Here is a 20,099-nt window from a genome sequence, read left to right as displayed (position 1 = left end):
AACTCTAGGGGTTCTAACATGTCAGGTCGTGCCCCTCCCCCAGTACACCAATAGAGACAGTAGTGGTGAAGGGCAAAGAAAGGAGATTTATTACATGGCATGGCTAGCGCAGGAAGAGGCAAAGTGAGCAGTTCAGCCCATCTTCCAAGTACAGTCATGAGCTTTAGCTTTAAATAGAAGAAGAGCTGGGGTGGGGTGGGGTGAGTGTGGTGTGCATAGTTTAGCATCCCAAGCAAAGTGTGCCCTACTTGGTCATTATCTCCACTTTGGTTCTTGGAGGAACGCCAGGAATGTTGTTATTACTGTCGTCACTTCAGGGGAGCAATCTTGTTCCCATGAGTTGAACAATCCTGTTCCAGGGTGCAGTCTCACCATCACAGGTCATTGTCCTCATTTGGAGGGGTGGGCTGTCCTGCCAGGCTCTACTGTGCCTTTCCTTCAGGGTATGTATCCTCAACTGTCCTCATAAAGGCATTATTGATTAGTCCTGTCCTACCTGGAATCCGACATGATTGCAGGAGACTCAGGGTAAAGAAGACAGATACAAAATGGAGGTGGGGATGCTAAGCTTTTCTCCTGCTTTTAGTTAATTTGTGGGCCAAAGAAAGGAGTCATTGCTTTTTAGCAAAAGCAGTTTCTAAGTATTTGTTATACTCCCAGCAACCTGAGGAAGAAGTATTCTCATAAGTTCCACTGTACAGTCAGGGAAGCAGGCATTTTTTCCAAGCTTGTGCAGCTAGTAAGGAGTGGAGTTCAGATATCTGGGGTCTGGTTTCAGAGCTGCAAACCCCAGAAGATCTGACCTGGAAGGTGCTCAGGACTCTCTGGCAGCTCTCCCTCACTCATATCTGAAACTGGGAAGTTTACAAGACCCAAATCCTTATCTAATAAGAATGGATAAACACCCGGCAGGAAGAGAAGCAGGTGAACAATTCCACTGGAGATGTTTGGGACTGCCTGACACTTGAGTCAGCAACTGGGAAGTCAGCTGTGATCAGAAGGACACTGAAGGTGCACAGCTGAACAAGGACTGTCCTTCAGGCATTAGACACCATTCAAGGACTTCTGGCCATTAAAAGTTAAAAGACCAAGCCCTAGTCTTTTTTTTTGGTGGGGGAGGGGGAATGAAAGTGACAGTAAAATTTATCAGGAAGGCAATACACTGTGAATAGACTGGAAGTCAGTCATGCCTAGAGAGGGAAGAGAACAACGATTATTTTTACCCTGACACCAGCTTTTATTGAGGTGGAAGGGGCTTGGAGGCTGAAGCCAGGATTAAGGATAGGGTAGGTCTATAGATTTATAATATATCAAGTATTATTGGGCCCATCTCAGCCTTAGGTCTGGTCTTTGTTTTGCTAAGTAACGATCTATCTGAGTGACTCAGAAACATTTTGTGACATCGAATGACCTTGATTGTCTATTTTGATCCTAACAGGGCTGGTAAGTGTTTTTCTCTCAGAAACCTTGAAGAATCCTCCGTTTCAGTTTAAGAATCTTCCATTTCAGTTTTCTTTGCATGTGCCATCGCTCATGGCTAATTGTTACCTAACATTCCCCACTCAGGGACTAGAGACCCTGATATCTTTTAGGAAATGGGAAGTCAAAGTCATCTGGGTACTTCCTGTTGGTATGGAGCATAGGCTTAGGCCAGAAGTCTCTTGTCCTTCTAAGTCTGTCTTAATGACCGTCTCAGAACTATTCATTGATCAAAGAGCAGTTAGACCAATGGCTCACAACCCTACCTGAACAGCAGAGTCCATCATCGTGGAGTCTTTTAAAAATTCCTATGCCTGGGACCCGGGTCCAGAGATTCTGAGTTAACTGGGCTCAAGTGCCTCCAAGGCTCACAGTTGAGAAGCACTGAATCAGACCAAGTAGAGCTAATGCCATTTTTGTTTTTGAGACCATAACTTGCTACATCGCTAAGGGTGGCCTTGAACTCCTGGGTTCAAGTGATCCTACTGTCTCAGCTTCACTTTCCCCCAGTAGCTGGGGCTACATATGCACACCACCATACTCGGCTCTTGTTCTGTTCATCTTTGTCTCTGTAGTGCCTAACACAGCGTCGGGGCACTTAGAAACTGTAAATGCTTACAGGATGCAGGTGTGATTTCATTGTGGCCCCACCATACAAACAACTGCTAGCACATGGGTAGCACTTTGCGGGTTTCAAGATACTTTTGTATATGCTCCTTTCATCTAAGTCTGTTAAAAAGTAAACTGGGGCACAATAAAAATTTTAAACACTTTTTTTTTCAGCAAATAGCAATTCATGAATCAGGCAGCTCTAAACCAGAAGTGAGTCAGGGGTTCTATTTCCAAAGCATGAGGACAAGCTTTTATAGAGTGACTACCTAAGCAACACAAGGAAAATATTTGATCATAAAGTTGCTTTTTTTGTTGTATCCCTCTAGAAAAATTCTAGCTACATAATTGTGTTTATTGGTTGCTTCTGATTGGCTAAAGTTAAGTTCTGTTTTTCTTTAAGATAGACATATGCAAGAAATAGCTCAAGTTGCTGTGCATGGTGGCTCTCAGCTGTAATCCTAGCTACTTGGGAGGCTGAGATTGGGTGGATGGTGGTTCAAGGCCAGCCTGGGCAAATAGCTCTCAACCCATCTCCAGAAATAACCAGAGCAAAATGGACTGGAGGTGTAGCTGAAGCGGCAGAATTCCAGCTTTGCAAGTGGCAAGCCCCAAGTTCAAATAAACAAACAAAACAAAAGAATAGCTCAAGTTAAGTTTTGTTTATGTTTGCAAGCCAACTGGCTTTGTCTGCTCAAGGATTCCTTAGTCTCATTTCCACTTTAGTTTACTTTAAAAAGTCTCATGACTTCCCTGGAAAATATTGTTATATGATGCCCATTTTACAGATGAGGAAACTCAGGCTTAATGAGATTAGGTCATTTTCTTCTCAAACCAAACAAAACTAACAAATGGCCTCTTGTCCACTTGCAAGGTTAGTGACTGGGCTAGTTAGGTTGATTCCAGTTGTGCCCCGAGAAAGCTGATTTGATTGCTTGCTTTGGCAAGAATATTACTTTTTCCTCCCACCTTACACTGACATCCACTTTTTAAAAAATGCTTGTTATAGAAAAATTCAAATTAAAAAAGTAAGAAAATAGCTGGGCACGGTGGCTCATGCCTGTAGTTCTAGCTACAGGAAAGGCAGAGAATTAGAGGATCACAGTTCTAAGCCAGCCCAGGCAGAAAGTTGTCAAGACCACCATCTCAACAAAACAAACTGGGTATGGTGGCTTATGTGTGTTCATGCCAGTTAAGTAGAAGGTAAAGTTAGGAGGATTATGGTCTAAGACCAGCCCTGAGCCAAAAACAATTTTTTTAAAATAAGAAAGCAAGACCCTATCTAAAAAATAACCCAAAGGAAAAAGTGCGGCTCATTTGGAAAGCACCTGCCTAGGAAGAGCAAGGCCCTGAGTTCAAACTTTAGTATTGCCAAGAAAACAGTACAATTAGCTCTCATCAACAATTTCAACAATGCTCACCACGGAGACAGACTGGCTTTGTTCACACCCCGACCCTCTGTCCCAGCAAGTATTTTAGTATGTATCCACAGGGATTTAAAAATAATCTGTGTCATTACAAAAAATGAAAAATAATTCCATAATATCATCGATATTCTATCATTATTCATACTCTCTGATGGAATAAAAAGAAAATAACTGTTCCTTTGATTAAGGAATCCAAATAAGTTCTATATGTTATATTGCTCACTCCATCCTAAGTCTCTTTTAATCTTATTTTTCTTCTTCCTCTCTTTTTGTTTATCCCTTGTCATTTATGTGTTGAGGGAATCAGGTCATTTGTCCTAACGTGTCATTGAACACATTGCTTTGTGCTGTGTACTCTGAGTTTAATAGGTAGATACAGAAGCCGGGTTGAGTTTGGTTTAATTTTTTTTTTTTTCAGAACTCCTTCCTGGATGCTAGAAAAGAGTCGCATATAAGGTAGAAATTTTTGGAAACAGTGCCAAGATCAAGGCTAGGCAACTAAAACACATAAATTTATGTCCCAGAATTAAGAAGAGACCTGTGTGATGGCACCATGATGTGCCCGGTTTCTGCTGGGAAGGTTTCTTTTCTGACTCTGGTCCAGGTTTAGCCCTCCCAGATCAGGTCGGATGTCCCTGCATCCACCTCTGCCATTTCTGCCTCTGTTTCTTGATTTGTACCTTCTGGCTGTAACCCAGGAAGTAGTTCCATCGGTCTCTTTCCAGGAAGTCAGTGCTTCCCTGTAGCCCTACAAAACACTGATTCTACCTACTTGCACTTTCTAGCAGCTTCTGTGAAACACAGAGCTCAGAGTGACACCTAGTGGCATATCTACCTACCTATCTATCTATCTACCTATTATTTTTTACACCGAGGTGGCCCCTTTTTAATGGAACATCAAACCAGCTTGATTTTAAAATATGTGTGTTTTTAAAAAAATTTTTAATTACAAAAGTAACTCACGATCATAAGAAAAACCTTAAAAAATACCAAATAATATCACTGGGATTAGATTTGTTTCCAAAATTTCACTCAAATCTTTCCTGGTACATCATTGGAATAGAAAGTGAAAGTCACACCTCAACCCTAAGGCCAGGCATAACCACAGTTAATGGTAGATCATTCTTTTAAAGGCTGCATAGTATTCCATAGAGTGGGGAGGATAATTTATTCCTTCAATTCTTCAGATAAAGAACCTTGGGTAGAGGCAGGAAAGATGGGTTTTTAGTCCTGGCTGTGTCATTAAATAGGTCACATACCCAGCCACCTTAGTTTACAAATAAAATTAGGTGGGAGACAATATTGGATACTAATCAATAAAAGAACCTATTAAAATATACCATGGAAATTTCAGCAAAAGCTATATATGATCTCACTTAGAGTTACGAGTTTATGAACAAGTTTATGGTGAAATTGGTTTTGGTCACTCTTGAGAGCAATCTGGCAATATGTATCAAGCCAAAAATGTTCATACCTATGGTGGTTAGTTTTGAATGTTAACTTGACTGGTCACAGGGTGCCCTGAATTTTGGTTAAGCAGCATTTCTGGGTGTGTCTATGAGAGTGTTTCTGGATGAGATGAGCATTTTAATCAGTAGACTGAGTAAAATAGATTGCCCTTCCCAAGATGAGTTGGCCTTGCCCAATCAGTTAGAATAAAGGCCAAGTAAGAAGGAATTCCTTTTCTCTGCCTTGCTGCTGTGGAGCTGGGAGTGGACCTTGTACTATTGACTCTCCTGAATCTCAGGTCTTGTGAGTTGGATTGGAACAGACACCACCGGCTCTCCTGGTTCTCCAGCTTGCCTACTACAAATCGCTGGGCTTTTCAGCTTTCATAATCATAAGACAATTCCTCATAGTAAATTTTACCCATATCTATATTTAACTGTATCTCCCATTAGTTCTGTTTCTCTGGAGATTCCAGACTAATACAACAATCTTTCACAAAGTAATTCTATTCTGGAGGGGTTTGTGTGTGTGTGTGTGTGTGTCTGTGTGTCTGTATGTGTGTGTGTTACTGGGGTTTGAACTCAGGGCCTACGCCTTGAGCCACTCCACCAGCCCTTTTTGGTGATGGGTTTTTTTTTTCAAGATAAGGTCTTGCAAACTCTTTGCCCAGAATAGACTCAAACTGAGATCCTCCTGATCTCTGCCTTCTGAGGAGCTAGGATTACAAGCATGAGCCACCTGTGTCTGGAAGAAGGGATGGGGGTGGGTGGTACCGGGATTTGAGCTCGGGGCCTTTCATGTGCTGGGCAGGCACTCTACCACTTGAGCTACTCCCCTCGCCCAAGTAATCCCATTCCTAAGAGTTTTATCCTAAGAAAATGTAGAATTCAAAAGATTTTTTTATAAAGCAAGCTATATATACAAAGTTACTAACCACAGTGTTATTTATAATAATGAAAACCTGGAAATCATACACGTTTAACAATTGGAGAGCATCAAAGACAATTACACGGCCATTATATGAATAATTATGGAGATTATGTAGCAACATGGGAAGGTATTTGCAATTAGATGTAAATTTATTTTAAAAGCAGAACATAAAATTACATAATAACTGTAGTTATAACAAATAAAAAAGTAAATAATGAAAACATTTATATGTTTGGGTCATAGTATTATATATATAATTTTTACTAGCTTCCTTTTGCCAACATACCATTTTTAAAACAATAAATAAAACGTGTAAGAGGAACACAATGAGACGGTTGAATTATCAGTGGTTCTTAACTGGTATAGACATCAGAATTTAAAAGTACTTATATCTGAGCTCTACTCTGCGAAGATTTTAAGATGGGGCCGGGGCAGCTATATATTTAAATACACACACACACAATATACCCACCCCTCCACACCCGAATACACAGGTGATTCTGATGCACATTGGCAGCAAATTCTCAGCATAACATTCCCCAAGTCTATGCAGAGCAACAATCTTGGCACTGCCTACGAGGCACTGTGGGTGATGAAGACCAAGCTATTCTCAGCATGGGCCACTGTCATTAGTGTCTGTGGACTGTGGGCAATCTGAAGCACTGCCGTCTGAGCAGGATTGCTCCACAAGGCGAAAGGCCTCCAGGAACTCGTTGATGTCGATGTGGCCATCCTTGTTGAAATCGATGCTCCGTGCAAGGTCACAGATACAGTCATCCGTGACGTCAATGTTCATATGAGAGCTGAACAGATTCCAAGTCTGTCTGAACTCATCCAGAGAGATGAACCCTTATCAGAGGGGAAAGGTCACTTCATGAGTCTGTCTAGTCTTCAGTGTCCACTGTCTCTGACATTTGTACAAGGGCACCTGCTCCCTACTGTTAGACACAGAGGCCCAATGACTACTATCTACTATAAACTCTCAGGATGACCTTTGGTGTCTTAGCTATGACACCAAAAGTACAAACACCAAAAGAAAAGAATTGATAAACGGGACTTTTTCAAAGTTAAAAACTTTTGTACATTCAAGAATATTACCAAGAAAGTGAAAAGAAAATTTACAAAAATAAGAGGCATATACCTAATAATGTCCTATTACCCTGAATATATACATAACTCTAACAACTCAAATAAAGATAGGGGCTGGAGGTATGGTTCAAGTGGTAGAGCACTTGCCTAGCAAGAGTGAGGCCCTGAGTTCAAATCCCAGGACCACAAAAAAAAGAGACAACGAATTTAAAAAATTGACAAAAGAATTCGAATACACTTTTCTTTAATGAAGATGTCTAATCAGACAATACTTATATGAAAAGATGGTCAACATCATTAGTTATTAAGGAAATGCAAATTAAAACTATAACAGGGTACTTCACACTTAACAAGATGGCCATAACAAAGATTTAAAAAGCAAAAGCTAAAAATGGGAACTACTAGGTGTTGGTAAGGATGTAGAGATGGAACTCCCACACAGTGGTGGGAATGTTAAAAGGTATGGCACTGTGGAAAACAATTTGGCAGTTCCTGAAGAAATTAAACATGGTTACCATATGACCCAGAAATTGCACTCCCAGGTACATGCTCAAGAGAATGAAAACATGTTCACACAAGAAGTTGTGTGTGAATGTTTGTAGCCGTATTATTCACAATGGCCAAAAAGTGGAAAAAACTCAATGTCTATCCATTGATAGATGGATAAATAAGATATGGTATACCCAAAGTGTAAAAAGAATATAGAAACTACTGCTACAAGATGGATGAACCTAGAAAACACTGTGCTAAATGAAAGAATTTAATTAGCATACCAAAGGCCATATATTGTATGATATTTATAGGAAATGTCCAGGATAGGGAAATCCATAGACAGGAAGTAGTTTATTGATTATCAAGAGCTAGGGGAAGGTAGAGGCTGGGGAGTGGCTGCTAATGAGTGTGGTTTTCTTTGAAAATGTTCTAAAGTTAATTAGTGGTATATAAACTAGAAACCACTGAATGGTGCACTCTAAATGGATGAATTATATACTATGTGAATTATACCTTTAAAAAGTAGTATCCTTAAAAAAAGCCTTTGGACCAGGGTGAGGATGTACAAGACCTTCTTGTAAATTTTTGTAACTTTCTATGAATTTATAATTATTTCAAAATTAAAAATTAAAAAATACTTTGGGCATAAGATTGCAAAAGTCTTTCTGTTCTGGGCACTCTTCATTAGTTTGTGGCAATATTTAATGAAACTCTACAGGATATCACATCTTCTAATAATTATTCTTCCTCTAGGAAGTTCTCAGTCAGTTTACTTTCATTGTTCTCTGCCCCACTCCTTTCTATACGGTGTTTGTTTGCTTTGAGAAAGGATCTCGCTATGAGCCTCTGGGCTCAAGGAATCATCCTTCTGACTCAGCCTCCCGAATAGCTGTAGCAGCTTCTTGTATTGCTCAAGTACTTTTCCAGTGCCTGCCACTTATATGCATCAGTACTACTTAGTTTGCTCCCAAAATGCTTGAGTGGAAATATCAAGATGAACTGCAGACTGAAGGGTTTAAGGTAAAATATTTTCTGTGCATTGAAAGTGACAGAACAATGAGTGCATTTACCTGAATGATCACTGTCTATCATCCTAAAAATAGTCTCCAGGTTGGATCGGTTTCGATACAAGGTTTCCAGCAAACTTGACTGTATGTTCTGTAAGGAAAAAAACTCGTTTTCTTTCTATGTCTTATGTTTAGGCTTATCCCAATATATAACTAAATAGCACGATCAGCTCTGACAATCACACTTTTGAAAAAAACAAGCTATTTTACCATCCCTTCATTCTTTCAACCCCCTTCCACCTGCCAAATAATTCAGGGGCATGAGAACTACTTAGCTCATGATGGCAATGTTCTAAAATTGATTGTGCTGCTGGTTGCAAGTGTTTGTAAATACAGTCAGCCCTCCTTTCTATGGATTCAGCATCCATGAATTCAACCAATGGAAGATGAAAGATTTTGGGGGGACATGTGCAGGCTTTTGTTTTTTCCCTTGTCATTATTCCCTACACAATATAGTGTAACAACTACTTAGGTAACATTTACGTTGTATTTGGTATTATAACTAATCTAGGGAAGATTTAAAGTATACTGAAGGATGTGCGTAGGTTATAAGTAAATCCTATACCGTTTTATGTAGGGGATTTGAACATCCAGATTTTGGTACCTGATGCAAGGAGTCCTGGATCCAGTCTCTCACAGATTCTAAAAACCATTGAACTGTGTACTTGAGTAGATAAATTACATGCTGTGTGAATTATACTGCAATGAATCTGTTTTTAAAAAGTACTTTACCCGAGGTCTTACCTGTATTACATATTAAACAAGTATTTGTTTACTAAATACTTTTTTAAACGGGGAAGTAGCAAATGTTGAGGAGGCAAAACAGGCCTGAAAGTCAGGCAAACCTGCGCTTGTTTTTTAGTTTTGGTGCTGGAGATTGAACCCTGGCCTTGGCATGCTAAGCACTTTCCCACTGAGCTACACCCTCAGCCCAGACCTGAATTTGAATCACAGCTAGGAAGTTCTGTGACTGCAGGGAAATTGCTTAACTGCTGTGGGCGGTGTTCTCATAGACCTTGTGGAGCTGATCAGACCTACCTCTTTGAGTGGTTTTAAGGATTAACTGAGGGAATGTACATAAAACCATTTAACACAAAGTCTGACCCATAGAAATGCAACGAGCAGTTGTTCCTTCTCATCCCTCCCGCCTTTTGGGTTCTAAGTACTGGCTGTTTCTGAATCCCTAAGGGGTTTCAGAGTCTACAATATGCTCTCATCTGCCATTTATCACACCATTACCTCTCGGCTCAGCCGCTCTTTGGCCAAGTCCTCCAACCAGGACTGGTATCCCAGCATGTTATCTGTTGAGTTGTTCACCAGCTGTGGCCTCAGCATCCGCCATGGCAGCCCCAGGTGCAGCACAGACTCCACAGCTGCCGCCCAGTCACCCAGGGTGATTAAGCCTGCAGGAGAGAGCTGACCTGTTGACTTGTCACCTAGGAGTCTGGTTTCCTGCCCCACGCACCTGCATTTTTAATCACGTATTCTTATTTATACTCTCTTCAGATGATAGAAACGAAGGGCATTGTCACTATTTTTGTTGGTCATGGCAGAGTTTACTGGAAACTAACCTTGCCAGATACAATACAGGATTGCCAATTAAACTTGAAATTTAGACAGACAAAAAAGTATAAGTGTGCCAAATATGGCATAAAAAGTATTTGTTGTCTGTCTATAATTCAAATTTAATTAGATATCCTAAATTTTTATTTATTCAGTCTGGCAACATGACTAGAGGCCATATCAGATGCTTGTAAATAATAGCATAAAACACTGTGTGTATACGGCATTGGATGTTTATTTAAAAAAATCAGGGCTGGGGGGTGTAGTTCAGTGGTAGAGCACCTGCCTAGTTTGTGTGAGGCCCTGGGTTCAATCCTTAGCTCCACCATAAATAAATAAATGAATAAAACAAAAGCCAGGCATGGTGGTACACATCTGTAATCCCAGCAGTTGGGAGGCAGAGGCAGGAGTATCATGAATTTGAGGACAGACTGGGCTACATAGTGAGTTCAAGGCCACTCTGACCTATATAGTAAGACCCTGGATAAAAAGACCAAGGGCTGAAGATACAGCTAAGTGGTAGAATGCTTGTCTAGCATGGCAAAACCCTGGGTTCAATCCCCAGCATAGCATAACAACCCCAAAAGACAAAACCAAAAAACCCTACAATATGTGTATTTGATAGGTCAATAGCTGGTCAAAGTTCAGTTAGATAATCTATTGAGTTGAAAGAGAAAATTTTTAGCTTGGATAACACAAGAAGAGGCAAGTCCTCCATCTTCTGCTAATCTCAGCCACACTTTTTTTTTTCTTTTTGTGGTACTGGGGCTTGAACTCAGGGCCTTCACTTTGAGCCACTCCATCAGCCCTATTTTTGTGAAGGTTTTTTCAAGATAGGGTCTCTCGAACTATCTGCCCGGGGTTGGCTTCAAACCGAGATCCTACTGGTCTCTGCCTCCTGAGTAGCTGGGATTACAGGTGTGGGCCCCTGTCACTTGGCTTAGCCCCAGTCTTATAACTTCCTCCACTTGTTTTTTATTAATTTTGGCCTTGTTAGCTTTCCCTTGGTTACATTTCTTTTCACATCTCCATCTATATTTGGACAAGTTCATGTTGTGTTAAAAACATAATTTAAAAATTTACCCCTGAAATGAGACATGAAATTGCATAAGACAGAGGAAGTAGTTGAAAGGAGATTTTTGATCTATTTTTCTTTTTTGGTGGGACTGGGGTTTGAACTGAGGGCTTCATGCTTGTGAAACAGGTGCTCTGCCATTTGAGCCACATCTCCTGTCCACTTTTCCCTGATTATTTTGGAGATGGTCTCAAACCGTGATCTTCCCAATCTCACCCTCCCAAGTAGGTGGGATTACAGTTGTGCGCCACTGGTGCCTGCCTAGACTTTTGGTCTTATAGTCATTTAACAAATATTTATTCGCTAATTGCTGTGAGACAGAGATTTTCTGGCTAGGCTCCTTCCTCTCTGAATCTTTTACTTTCTTCTTACCAGTTTTATCTGCATCGTACTTCTTAAATTCACTAAGGAGGGCTGAGGAGTGAGCAAACAACTTTTCCCGAAGAGCTCTCAGAGCCGACTCCTCTACCCTGCTAATCCTGGGACAGGAGAGAAAATGGAACATTTTAAAGGTGGGACTAGAAAAGAAGTCAGGGGGGTTACTGCATTTTTACTCTCTTTCTTTTTGTTTTTGGAGGTACTGGGGTTTGAATTCAGGGCCTCATGCTTGCTAGGCAAACACTCAACACTTGAGCCACTCTACTATTTCCATTTTTAAGGGTTTGTTTGTTTGTTTGTTTTAGTTATTTTTCAAATAGGATCTCATGCTTTTGCCCAGGCTGGCCTCAGACTGCCATCCTTTTATCTATGCCTCCCACGTAGCTGGGATTCCCGGTGTGTACCACCATCCCTTTCTTAATATCTCAACCTCGCAAGGTCAGTTTTTGAGGGGAGAGATCTATCTCCTTCTTCTCCCCATTGTTCCCTACTTTCCCCTGTTGTGTGAAATAGGGTCAGTTTGGAATGATGCTGTCATCCCTAGTGTAGGATAATGACTGGACCAATTCTGAACAAAGATCATCTCTGGGGTAAAGTTGTTTAATCAGCCTATGCCTTGATTTCTCCATCTATAAAACAGGTATGAAAAGCCTACCTACCTTAAGGATTATTGTAAAGATTAAGTAAGTAAATTCATGTACAGTACTTATGAGAAAGCTGGCACTCAGAAAGCACTCGACAAACTGCATTTGTTATCATACCAAATTTTTGTGCTCTCCTTGTATTTCATTATTATGTTAAACAAAGGCAAGATTTATGAAAGACTAGTTTTCTTTTTTGTGGGTACTGCTGGGGCTCAAACACAGGACTTCATGCATACTAGGCAAGTGCTCTATCACTGAGCTATGGCCCCAGCCCAGTTTTCTCATTCTTATTGGGTCAATTGAATAACACTCTGCACAGCATTTGGCTGTAAAGTAGATGCTAAATAAATATTAGTAATTGAGAGAGCAAGATTATAGAAGATAAAGAGCAAATGGACTTTATTTGTAAACTAATCTCACTGAGGAGCCAGCTGTTCTATAAACAATGAGCAGCTAATCTGTCTTTATAAGTGCCCAGTTGTTTTTTTAACATTTTAATCATGTCCAATGTAAATGTTCATTGCAGTTTAAGGTATGTAACATAATAGTCCATACATGAGCTCCATAAGCCTTTTAAAAAGTGTGAACCACCTAAAACTCATTCCCAATTTCATAGGCATATGGAAAGAATTTGTTGTCTTATCAGAGGCTAACAGAAGTTTGGGACCCCTAAAAGCTTTAAGAACCAATTAGGCAAGGCCTTTAAACTATTTCCAGGTAAATTGTCATCATCACTAGTTGTGCTGGGATGGAGTGTGGCAATGCCCTTGAAAGCTATCTGAGTGGATGAGATGCTCATTCTGTCAAGTAGCACATTAAGCACAGATTCTCTTGATTGTGCCCCTGTGTCTACTGAAGGAGACAGACAATTATGCCTCTATGCCATCATCTCGACAGCCTGCGCTGGGCTATTCTGTTATTGTGAGAAGTGGATTTAAGCCAGCAGTAAATGGGCTCTGCATAAGGGTTCCTCTACGAAAAGCAAGTGAGAGTTGGTGGACATTGATGTCAACTGCTGCTGCTCAGAGGCTGTTCCCCTTATTACTAAGTTAACCGCTGGGCTCCAGATAGTTGATGTCATTGGGTAAGTAAATTCTGGGAAAAATCAGGTGATATACTTCATTAATGCAATCAAAAAATATTTCAAAGAGCTGGATGCTTTTTTATTACCTTATTGAAACTCACCATTTATAGGACTCCCTACAGTAGCTTCTTTTGTAGGGACAACACCTAAGTCCTAGGGAATCATAGCATTCTACTGCTGGAGTCTCCCTGGGGATTCTAATTTGGTAGAGATGGGTGAGGCTGGTTTTTCATAAGGCTCCATGGGTGACTTTTGCAGTGCTCTACCACTTGTACCATGTCCCCAGTCCCACAGTAGGTGTTGATTTTTACTTGGTCACTTTAAATTTTTACGCAATTCTTTTTGCGTAAGGCTGACTTGTATTTAATAACCTAAAAGTGATTTAAAGTAATCCACTTTTATGGTACTCCTGCAATATCTATGCTAAATACAGATTTATGCCAACTTTGTCTATTTTGATTTTTAATTCAATTAGGCTGAATAATTAAAAGCTTGATCAGTAGACTGAAGTCGCATCATTAGCATCTCATATGTTCTGAGGCACTCTTCTCTGTAGGAGGCAATATTGAGTAGTCATTGAACGCACAGGTTCTGAAATAAGACTGCCCAGGACAAGACTGTCTACCTTTCCTACAGGCCAGGTACAGAGTTAAACTCTGTTCCTTAGTGATCTTATCTATCAACCTGAAATTAACAATAACATCTATTTCATAAGCTGATTGTGAAACAATATATATAAATTCTTCAAAACACATAGCATATGGCAAGTTCTCAAGTAGGGTTAGAACTCAGAATCACAGGAGGGTGAATATGGTTGCACTACTTTCTATACATGTATGAATATGGAAGTCATTTTAAGAAGGGGATGAGTTGAAGGAATGGCTCAAGTAGTAGAGCACCTGCTTAGTAAGCTCAAAGCCCCAAGTTCAAACCCCAGTAGCACCAAAAGGAAAAAAAAAGGAGAGAGAGAGAGAGAGAGAGAAAGAAGAGTGAGGGATAATGGAGGGGGTGAACCAAACAGGGGTACAATATATGTATATATGGAAATGTCACATCAACCTCCCCCCCCCCGCATAACTATCATATACCAATAAATACTTAAAAAAAAAAGGACTCAGAATCCTCTCAACAGACACTATTTGAATAATATTATATGTTTTCTTCCCTGAAAGAATGCATCTTTTCATTGAAATCCCTTGCCAAATCTCCAGGTAGAGAAAGAACCTTTTGTTGTGGTTTATAGGGGTAACACAAACCCTATATGGACAAGAGAAAATATAAGAGGCACCTTAGAAAGACTTGGTGACCTGATAATGTGGACTTCACCTAACATGCACCCAATGGGAATAATTTTTGCAGGAAACAAAGTTATTGCTCCCATTAGTGATGGTAGAATGATGGAAGAACTATTAAGAATATACGGAGAAGGAAGAGACCTACTATGATTGGATGTGGTTTGTTCTATAAAGGTTCATGTGTTATAGGCTTGGTCCTCAGATATAGTGGTGGGACCTCACAGGGGTTGAGCCCAGTGCAAGGTTCTTAGGTTGGGGTGTGCTCCCAATGGGCTTTAGGTAGTTCTTGTGGGACCCCGGATTTAGTTCTTGTGAGAGAGTTGTTATACAGGGGCACCTGGCCCATCCCTCAATCTGGCTTCCTGTTTCAGGATGTGATCTTGCCATCTAATAGTCACTCCTGCCATGATGTCATGTGTTATCAGGCCCTCACCAGAATCCAAACCAATGGGGCTTGGATTTTCAAAACTCTGTGCTGAATAAATTTCTTTTCTTCATAAATAGCTTGACTTGAGTATTTCACTAGAATAACAAAAACAGACCAATATAAGAGCTCTGGATTATCCATTCTAGATGTTAATGCTGATATAGCTAAATGCTAAATTCTTACACAGAATTTGGATAAATTAAATGGTATCTGATACCTCAGAAGTTCTATAAAGTGCTACAATATTTTTTTCTGAAAACCACTCATTGAAAAGTCTTGCCTTTGCCTCATGGTTAGCATGTGGGTTGCCTTGTTAGCTTGATATTGCACAATATGGGGGCTCAGTGCTGGCCCCAGTTTGACGTAGGCCCCTCTGTTGCTGCCAACTTCATAATAGTTGGAGGCAGAAAAGATGGTTAATACCTGAATCAAACAGAAGAGAGACAGCATTCATGCTCATGGAAGAACATTTCATCCTCAATCTCATATTGCCAACCTAATGTCAAAGGGTGATGGTCCTCCTTACACCCATCTGTGGATCTTTTTCCTTCCTCTTCCCTCCTCCCTCCCTCTCTCTTTCTTTCCTTCTTTCCTCTTCCCTCCTTCCTTCCTTCCTCTCTCCTTTCTTTCCTTCCTTCCCCCTTCCTTCGTCCCCTCCTTCCTTCTTCTCTCCCTCTCTCTCTCCTTCCCTTCCTCCCTCCCTTCTTCCCTCTCTCTTCCTTCCCTCCTTCCTTCACTATTCCTTCTCTCCCTCCCTTCTTCCTTCTTTCCTTCTGCAGTACTGAGGTTTAAATTCTACCACTTGAACCACATCCCCAGCCCTCTTTGTTTTTTAAGTCATCAGTGCTATTAGGGAATTGTGACTCAAGTCACAGACACTGATAAGATATCCACACCCATGTTTTCACATCTTATCCCACCCCCCCAAAAAAAAAAAAAAACACCTCATTTGGTTGACTTAGAGGCAGGTTGGGTCTTGTGAGTTGGAATGGCGATTACAACTGACAGACAAAAAAGTTCTTAAAGTTGACAAACTCTCTCAAAGCAGTTTTCTTTGGAGTTTTGTGCCACCTGGGAGTCTCAGAAAAGTTTCTATTGTCAATGCATTGGAAGACACTGAATCTTCCTGGAGATTTACAATGAATCTAGGGGATAAAATGTTCTCACAAGGAAACTTGTATAACCATTTAACCAAACATTTCTTTCATTAGTTGAATGCAAACCCGTTACTCTCCTATGGAGACAGTGTACTATCGTAGTGGTATAAGCTAGACACATACTGCAGAATTTGGAGATGCTCAAAGATTAGCCAGAACACTAATTGTGCTTCTGAGAAGACAAACGATCCTGAATTCCTGCCTGGAACAGTGCAGAAAACCAGCTACCCGTAGAGTTGTTTGAGACATGGGACAGCAAGCCATGTGACTTAAAGATGTGGCTGGGAAAACACTGGCCTCATATTTCCATCAATAAAATGGTGCCACATCTGTCCCTTGCCCTCAGCGTATTGGTGAGCAGTGGTCTCAGTCAAATTTTAAAGGGGCTATGAAAATCAAAGGATTATAGAGGACCTAGCTGGTTTGAGCAAGTGTGTAACCAATATTAGGCACAGTTGGTTGGTAGAAACCAAGAGCTTTAGCTCAGCCAGACCTGAGGGGAGCTCTTTGGGCCACTTTTGTGACACACAAACCAGTATTGGTGTGGAAGCTCCACCCACCTTGCGGTTGTGGCAGAATTCATAGCCTTCAGGTTTGCATTCATGTGAACGGATCAGAAATTGCAGTTTGTACTTCTGTAGCAAATGTTCTGTTACATCAGGCCCAAAATAACAGCCTCCTCCTCGAATAGTGTTGGCCTTGCAGCCCTCCTGAGCCATGGGATCACTCCACAGGATGTCTACCACCTGGTCAGACCAAGACAGATACTTGTTCAGAGTCTCTCACATGAAAAGAGGAAGGAGAGGAGGAGGAAAATATTTGAGTAAAAATAAGTGAATAAATTTCCATACATTCAACTTTTGACATGGATTTATACCCTTAAGGCCTTATCATTATTATTATTATTATTATTATTAATTTTTTGACACTACTGGGGTTTGAACTCCTGGTTTCATGCTTGCTAGGCAGGCACTCTATCACTTGAGCCACTCTGCTAGCACCTTTTGTGTTGCTTATCTTTGAGACAAATCCAAACTTGTGCTTGCCCACATAGTTAGGGTGACAGATGTGCACCATTGTACCCGGCCATTGGTTGAGGTGGGGGTCTCACAAACTTATTACCCCGGCTGGTCTCAAATCACAATCCTCCCAATTTCTACCTCCCAAGTAGCTTGGATTATAGGCTTGACCCTGTATGGAAATGACAGAAGAGTCTCTCCAGCAGCATTCACAACACCCAGTTGTGGTCCTGTCAACATATAGCCAATATTTTTTCCTTAAAGTAATTTAAGAATTTAAAAAAGAATTTGCAGAAGAGCTGATCATTTTTTCCAGAAGCATAGCTTCTACCCTATTGTTAATACTTAGGAAGACACAGGTTGCCAGTTTTATGTGACTCAGATGAAAGAACTGTATATATTGGTTGTTGACTCCAACATACTTTCTGAATGTACTTTTAAGGGGGAGAAAACCTTGTTTGATTTATAAATATCAGCACATTGTTACTCAGTCATGTTTTGCAAAGGAGAGATCAGAATTAAACATTTTTAAATTCTAAAGTGGTATTGAAACCCAGATTGATAACTTTGGGAGAATGTACGCTAATCTCTCTCTCTCTCTCTCTCTCTCTCTCTCTCTCTCTCTCTCTCTCTCTCACATATATGTGTATATATTTATATATATACATATATTATAAAACTTCAGAGTAGGCCGCAATTCTTCCTCTTTCTCACCATCCTCCACCCATTCAATCTGCGAATTCTACTAATTTTAGCTCTTCAAACAATCTGAATTCTTTTCCTTATTGGATGAACCATATGAAATCACCATTCTTGGAGGTGAAAAACGACTGAACCCTAGCAAATTCATGTAGTCTAGAGCACAACTGCATGGGCTCTCCTTCATCATCACCCATCCCTATTACTACAACAGTCTTTCAAGGCACCTCCCTGCCAGTCTTGTCCTGTGAAATGTGCCCTCCTGAGTCCTCTGTTTTGGGAAGCACTGTGCCAAATAGAGGAGCATCTATGCAACATCCATTCTCCTCCTTCTTTACCCTCTTTCCCAGGGTTCCTTGCAGCCAGAGATTGGGGGAAGCTGCTGACTACCCTTCTGGCCTTCAGCTTCAGCAGCCATCTTGCTTAGACATACAAAATAGCACACAATGTTCCTAATAAATTATAGCTCACCTTCTTACCCATTGACACTAGGTGGCTAAACCAAGGATTCTCAAGCAACAGAGCCTGCCCACAGCCTCTTCCCATCCTTTCTAAAAATCGAAAACGTGAATCATTAGATAAGTACTAATGTCCTGAGGCATTCTAAACCCAGAGAGAGTGATGAAGAGGGGCCCTAAAATATTCCCTGAATTTAATGGAAGGAGGCAGTTGGTCCCTCCTGATGGCAGCCAAATACTAGGAAGCAGCATCTGGTCATACTCACCTGCCTCCACTCCTCCTGAGTGGGCTCTGGCAGCTCTTCAGCGTCACGGTCCCCCTCTGACGCCAAGGGCAAGGACTCCTCCCTCTCCCCGATCACTGGGAAGCCTGCTTGCTGCCGGCACCGCTCCAGCTCCAGGTCCACAGAGTGACGCACCTGCCTCAACAGCTCCTTCCGGCCAAGAGGGACGCTGCAGGGGATGCTGGAGGAGCGGCTGGCCTTGTGGGCCTTGGTGACCGAACTGAGGTGAAAAGGCGAAGAGGGGAGAGAGCGGCTTTGGGGCAGAAACCATGGGATGGGTTTCTGTGCAGAGTGGGTCTGGTTGGCTTTTCTCTTCTCCTCCACCTGTTTCTCACTTTCCTTTCTCAGTTTGCACCTCATGGTAGAAACAATCTAAACATGTGCAAAAAGATAGAGATGCTGGAATGAATGGTAGGCTCTTTCTGAGTGCCATGCTGACATCCAAGTCAATCCCAAACACTGGGGTCCATGGCCAAGTACTGGTCTGTGCACTGCTTGCTCCTAGCTTTGGAGGAGACAAATGCAGACCTTGAGAGAGAGCCTTAGAAACTTTCATAACAATTTGAAATTTCCGTGACATTCAAACACATAATCAGTGGGCTCATATTTTTTACTTATGTTTCATTTTTAAATAATTCATATTCATTGTATTTTACAAAAGTAAAGATCTGTGACAGATTGTGAAATTATAAAACCTGACCCTTTACCAGAGAAGTTGAGAAACTCTAACCTAGGTCATCATTTTCTCTCTAGGTACCTAGTGGTTTTTTTAGAGGAGGATAGGAAAGGGTAGCTGTCTCTCTCTCTCTCGCTCTCTCACTCTCTCTCTCTCTCAGAAAGTCAAGCTTTGATTCTTTCCTATTGTTCCACAGATGATAAAACAAAAAAGAAGAAAGTCTCCCTGTGATACCATCTATGGTTTCACTTTCCAGAATTTCAGATACCTGTAGTCATCTGTGGTCCAAAAATACTAAATGGAAACTTCCAGAAATAAACAATAATAAATTAAAAATTATATGCTATTCTGAGTAGCATGATGAAATTTCATGCCATCCCACTCCATCCCGCCTGAGACATGAATCCTCCCATTGTCCAGCATATCCAAGCCATATATGCTACCCGACTGTTGATCGCTTAGTCTGGGTTATCAGATGCCTTACCACAATATCACAGTGTTGGTGTTCAAGTAACCCTTATTCTACTTAATGTCCACAAAATATAAGAGTGGTGATGCAAAGGAGGTGCCAGGGCATAGACCACAGAAGGTCAGATTAACTCTGGTACTATGTGGCAATGCTGCAGGGTACATGGGAAAAAGCCCAATATGTACAGGGTTTGGTGTCATCTGTGGTTTCTGGCATCTTACAATGTATCCCTAGTAGATAAAAAGGAGTACTGTATTGGCAGAAAAATAAGAAAAGGAAAAACCAGATTCTCAGTGTGGGAGAGACACCTCTTAATGACATTTTACAGG

General features: G+C 41.0%; 1 protein-coding gene across 1 annotated transcript in view; it reads right to left on the bottom strand.

Moving 5' to 3' along the window:
• Positions 1 to 6,134: 6,134 nt before the first annotated feature.
• Ppef2 (protein phosphatase with EF-hand domain 2) overlaps positions 6,135 to 20,099 on the bottom strand; it is a 32,139-nt gene continuing 18,174 nt past the window's right edge. Inside the window, exons 10-16 of the mRNA XM_074041986.1 lie at positions 18,608 to 18,997; positions 16,726 to 16,911; positions 15,289 to 15,431; positions 11,553 to 11,659; positions 9,782 to 9,945; positions 8,546 to 8,633; positions 6,135 to 6,743 (exon numbers count right to left, since the gene is read on the bottom strand). Of these exons, the coding sequence (XP_073898087.1) occupies positions 6,505 to 6,743; positions 8,546 to 8,633; positions 9,782 to 9,945; positions 11,553 to 11,659; positions 15,289 to 15,431; positions 16,726 to 16,911; positions 18,608 to 18,997 (1,317 nt within the window). The 3' untranslated portion in view covers positions 6,135 to 6,504. The remainder of the gene's footprint in view (positions 6,744 to 8,545; positions 8,634 to 9,781; positions 9,946 to 11,552; positions 11,660 to 15,288; positions 15,432 to 16,725; positions 16,912 to 18,607; positions 18,998 to 20,099) is intronic.

This window comes from Castor canadensis, chromosome 9 (assembly GCF_047511655.1).
Source record: "Castor canadensis chromosome 9, mCasCan1.hap1v2, whole genome shotgun sequence".
In the NCBI taxonomy this organism is placed as follows: Eukaryota; Metazoa; Chordata; class Mammalia; order Rodentia; family Castoridae; genus Castor; species Castor canadensis.
The sequence above is the reverse complement of the archived record's forward strand: the minus strand, read 5'-3'. Positions and strand labels throughout refer to the sequence as shown.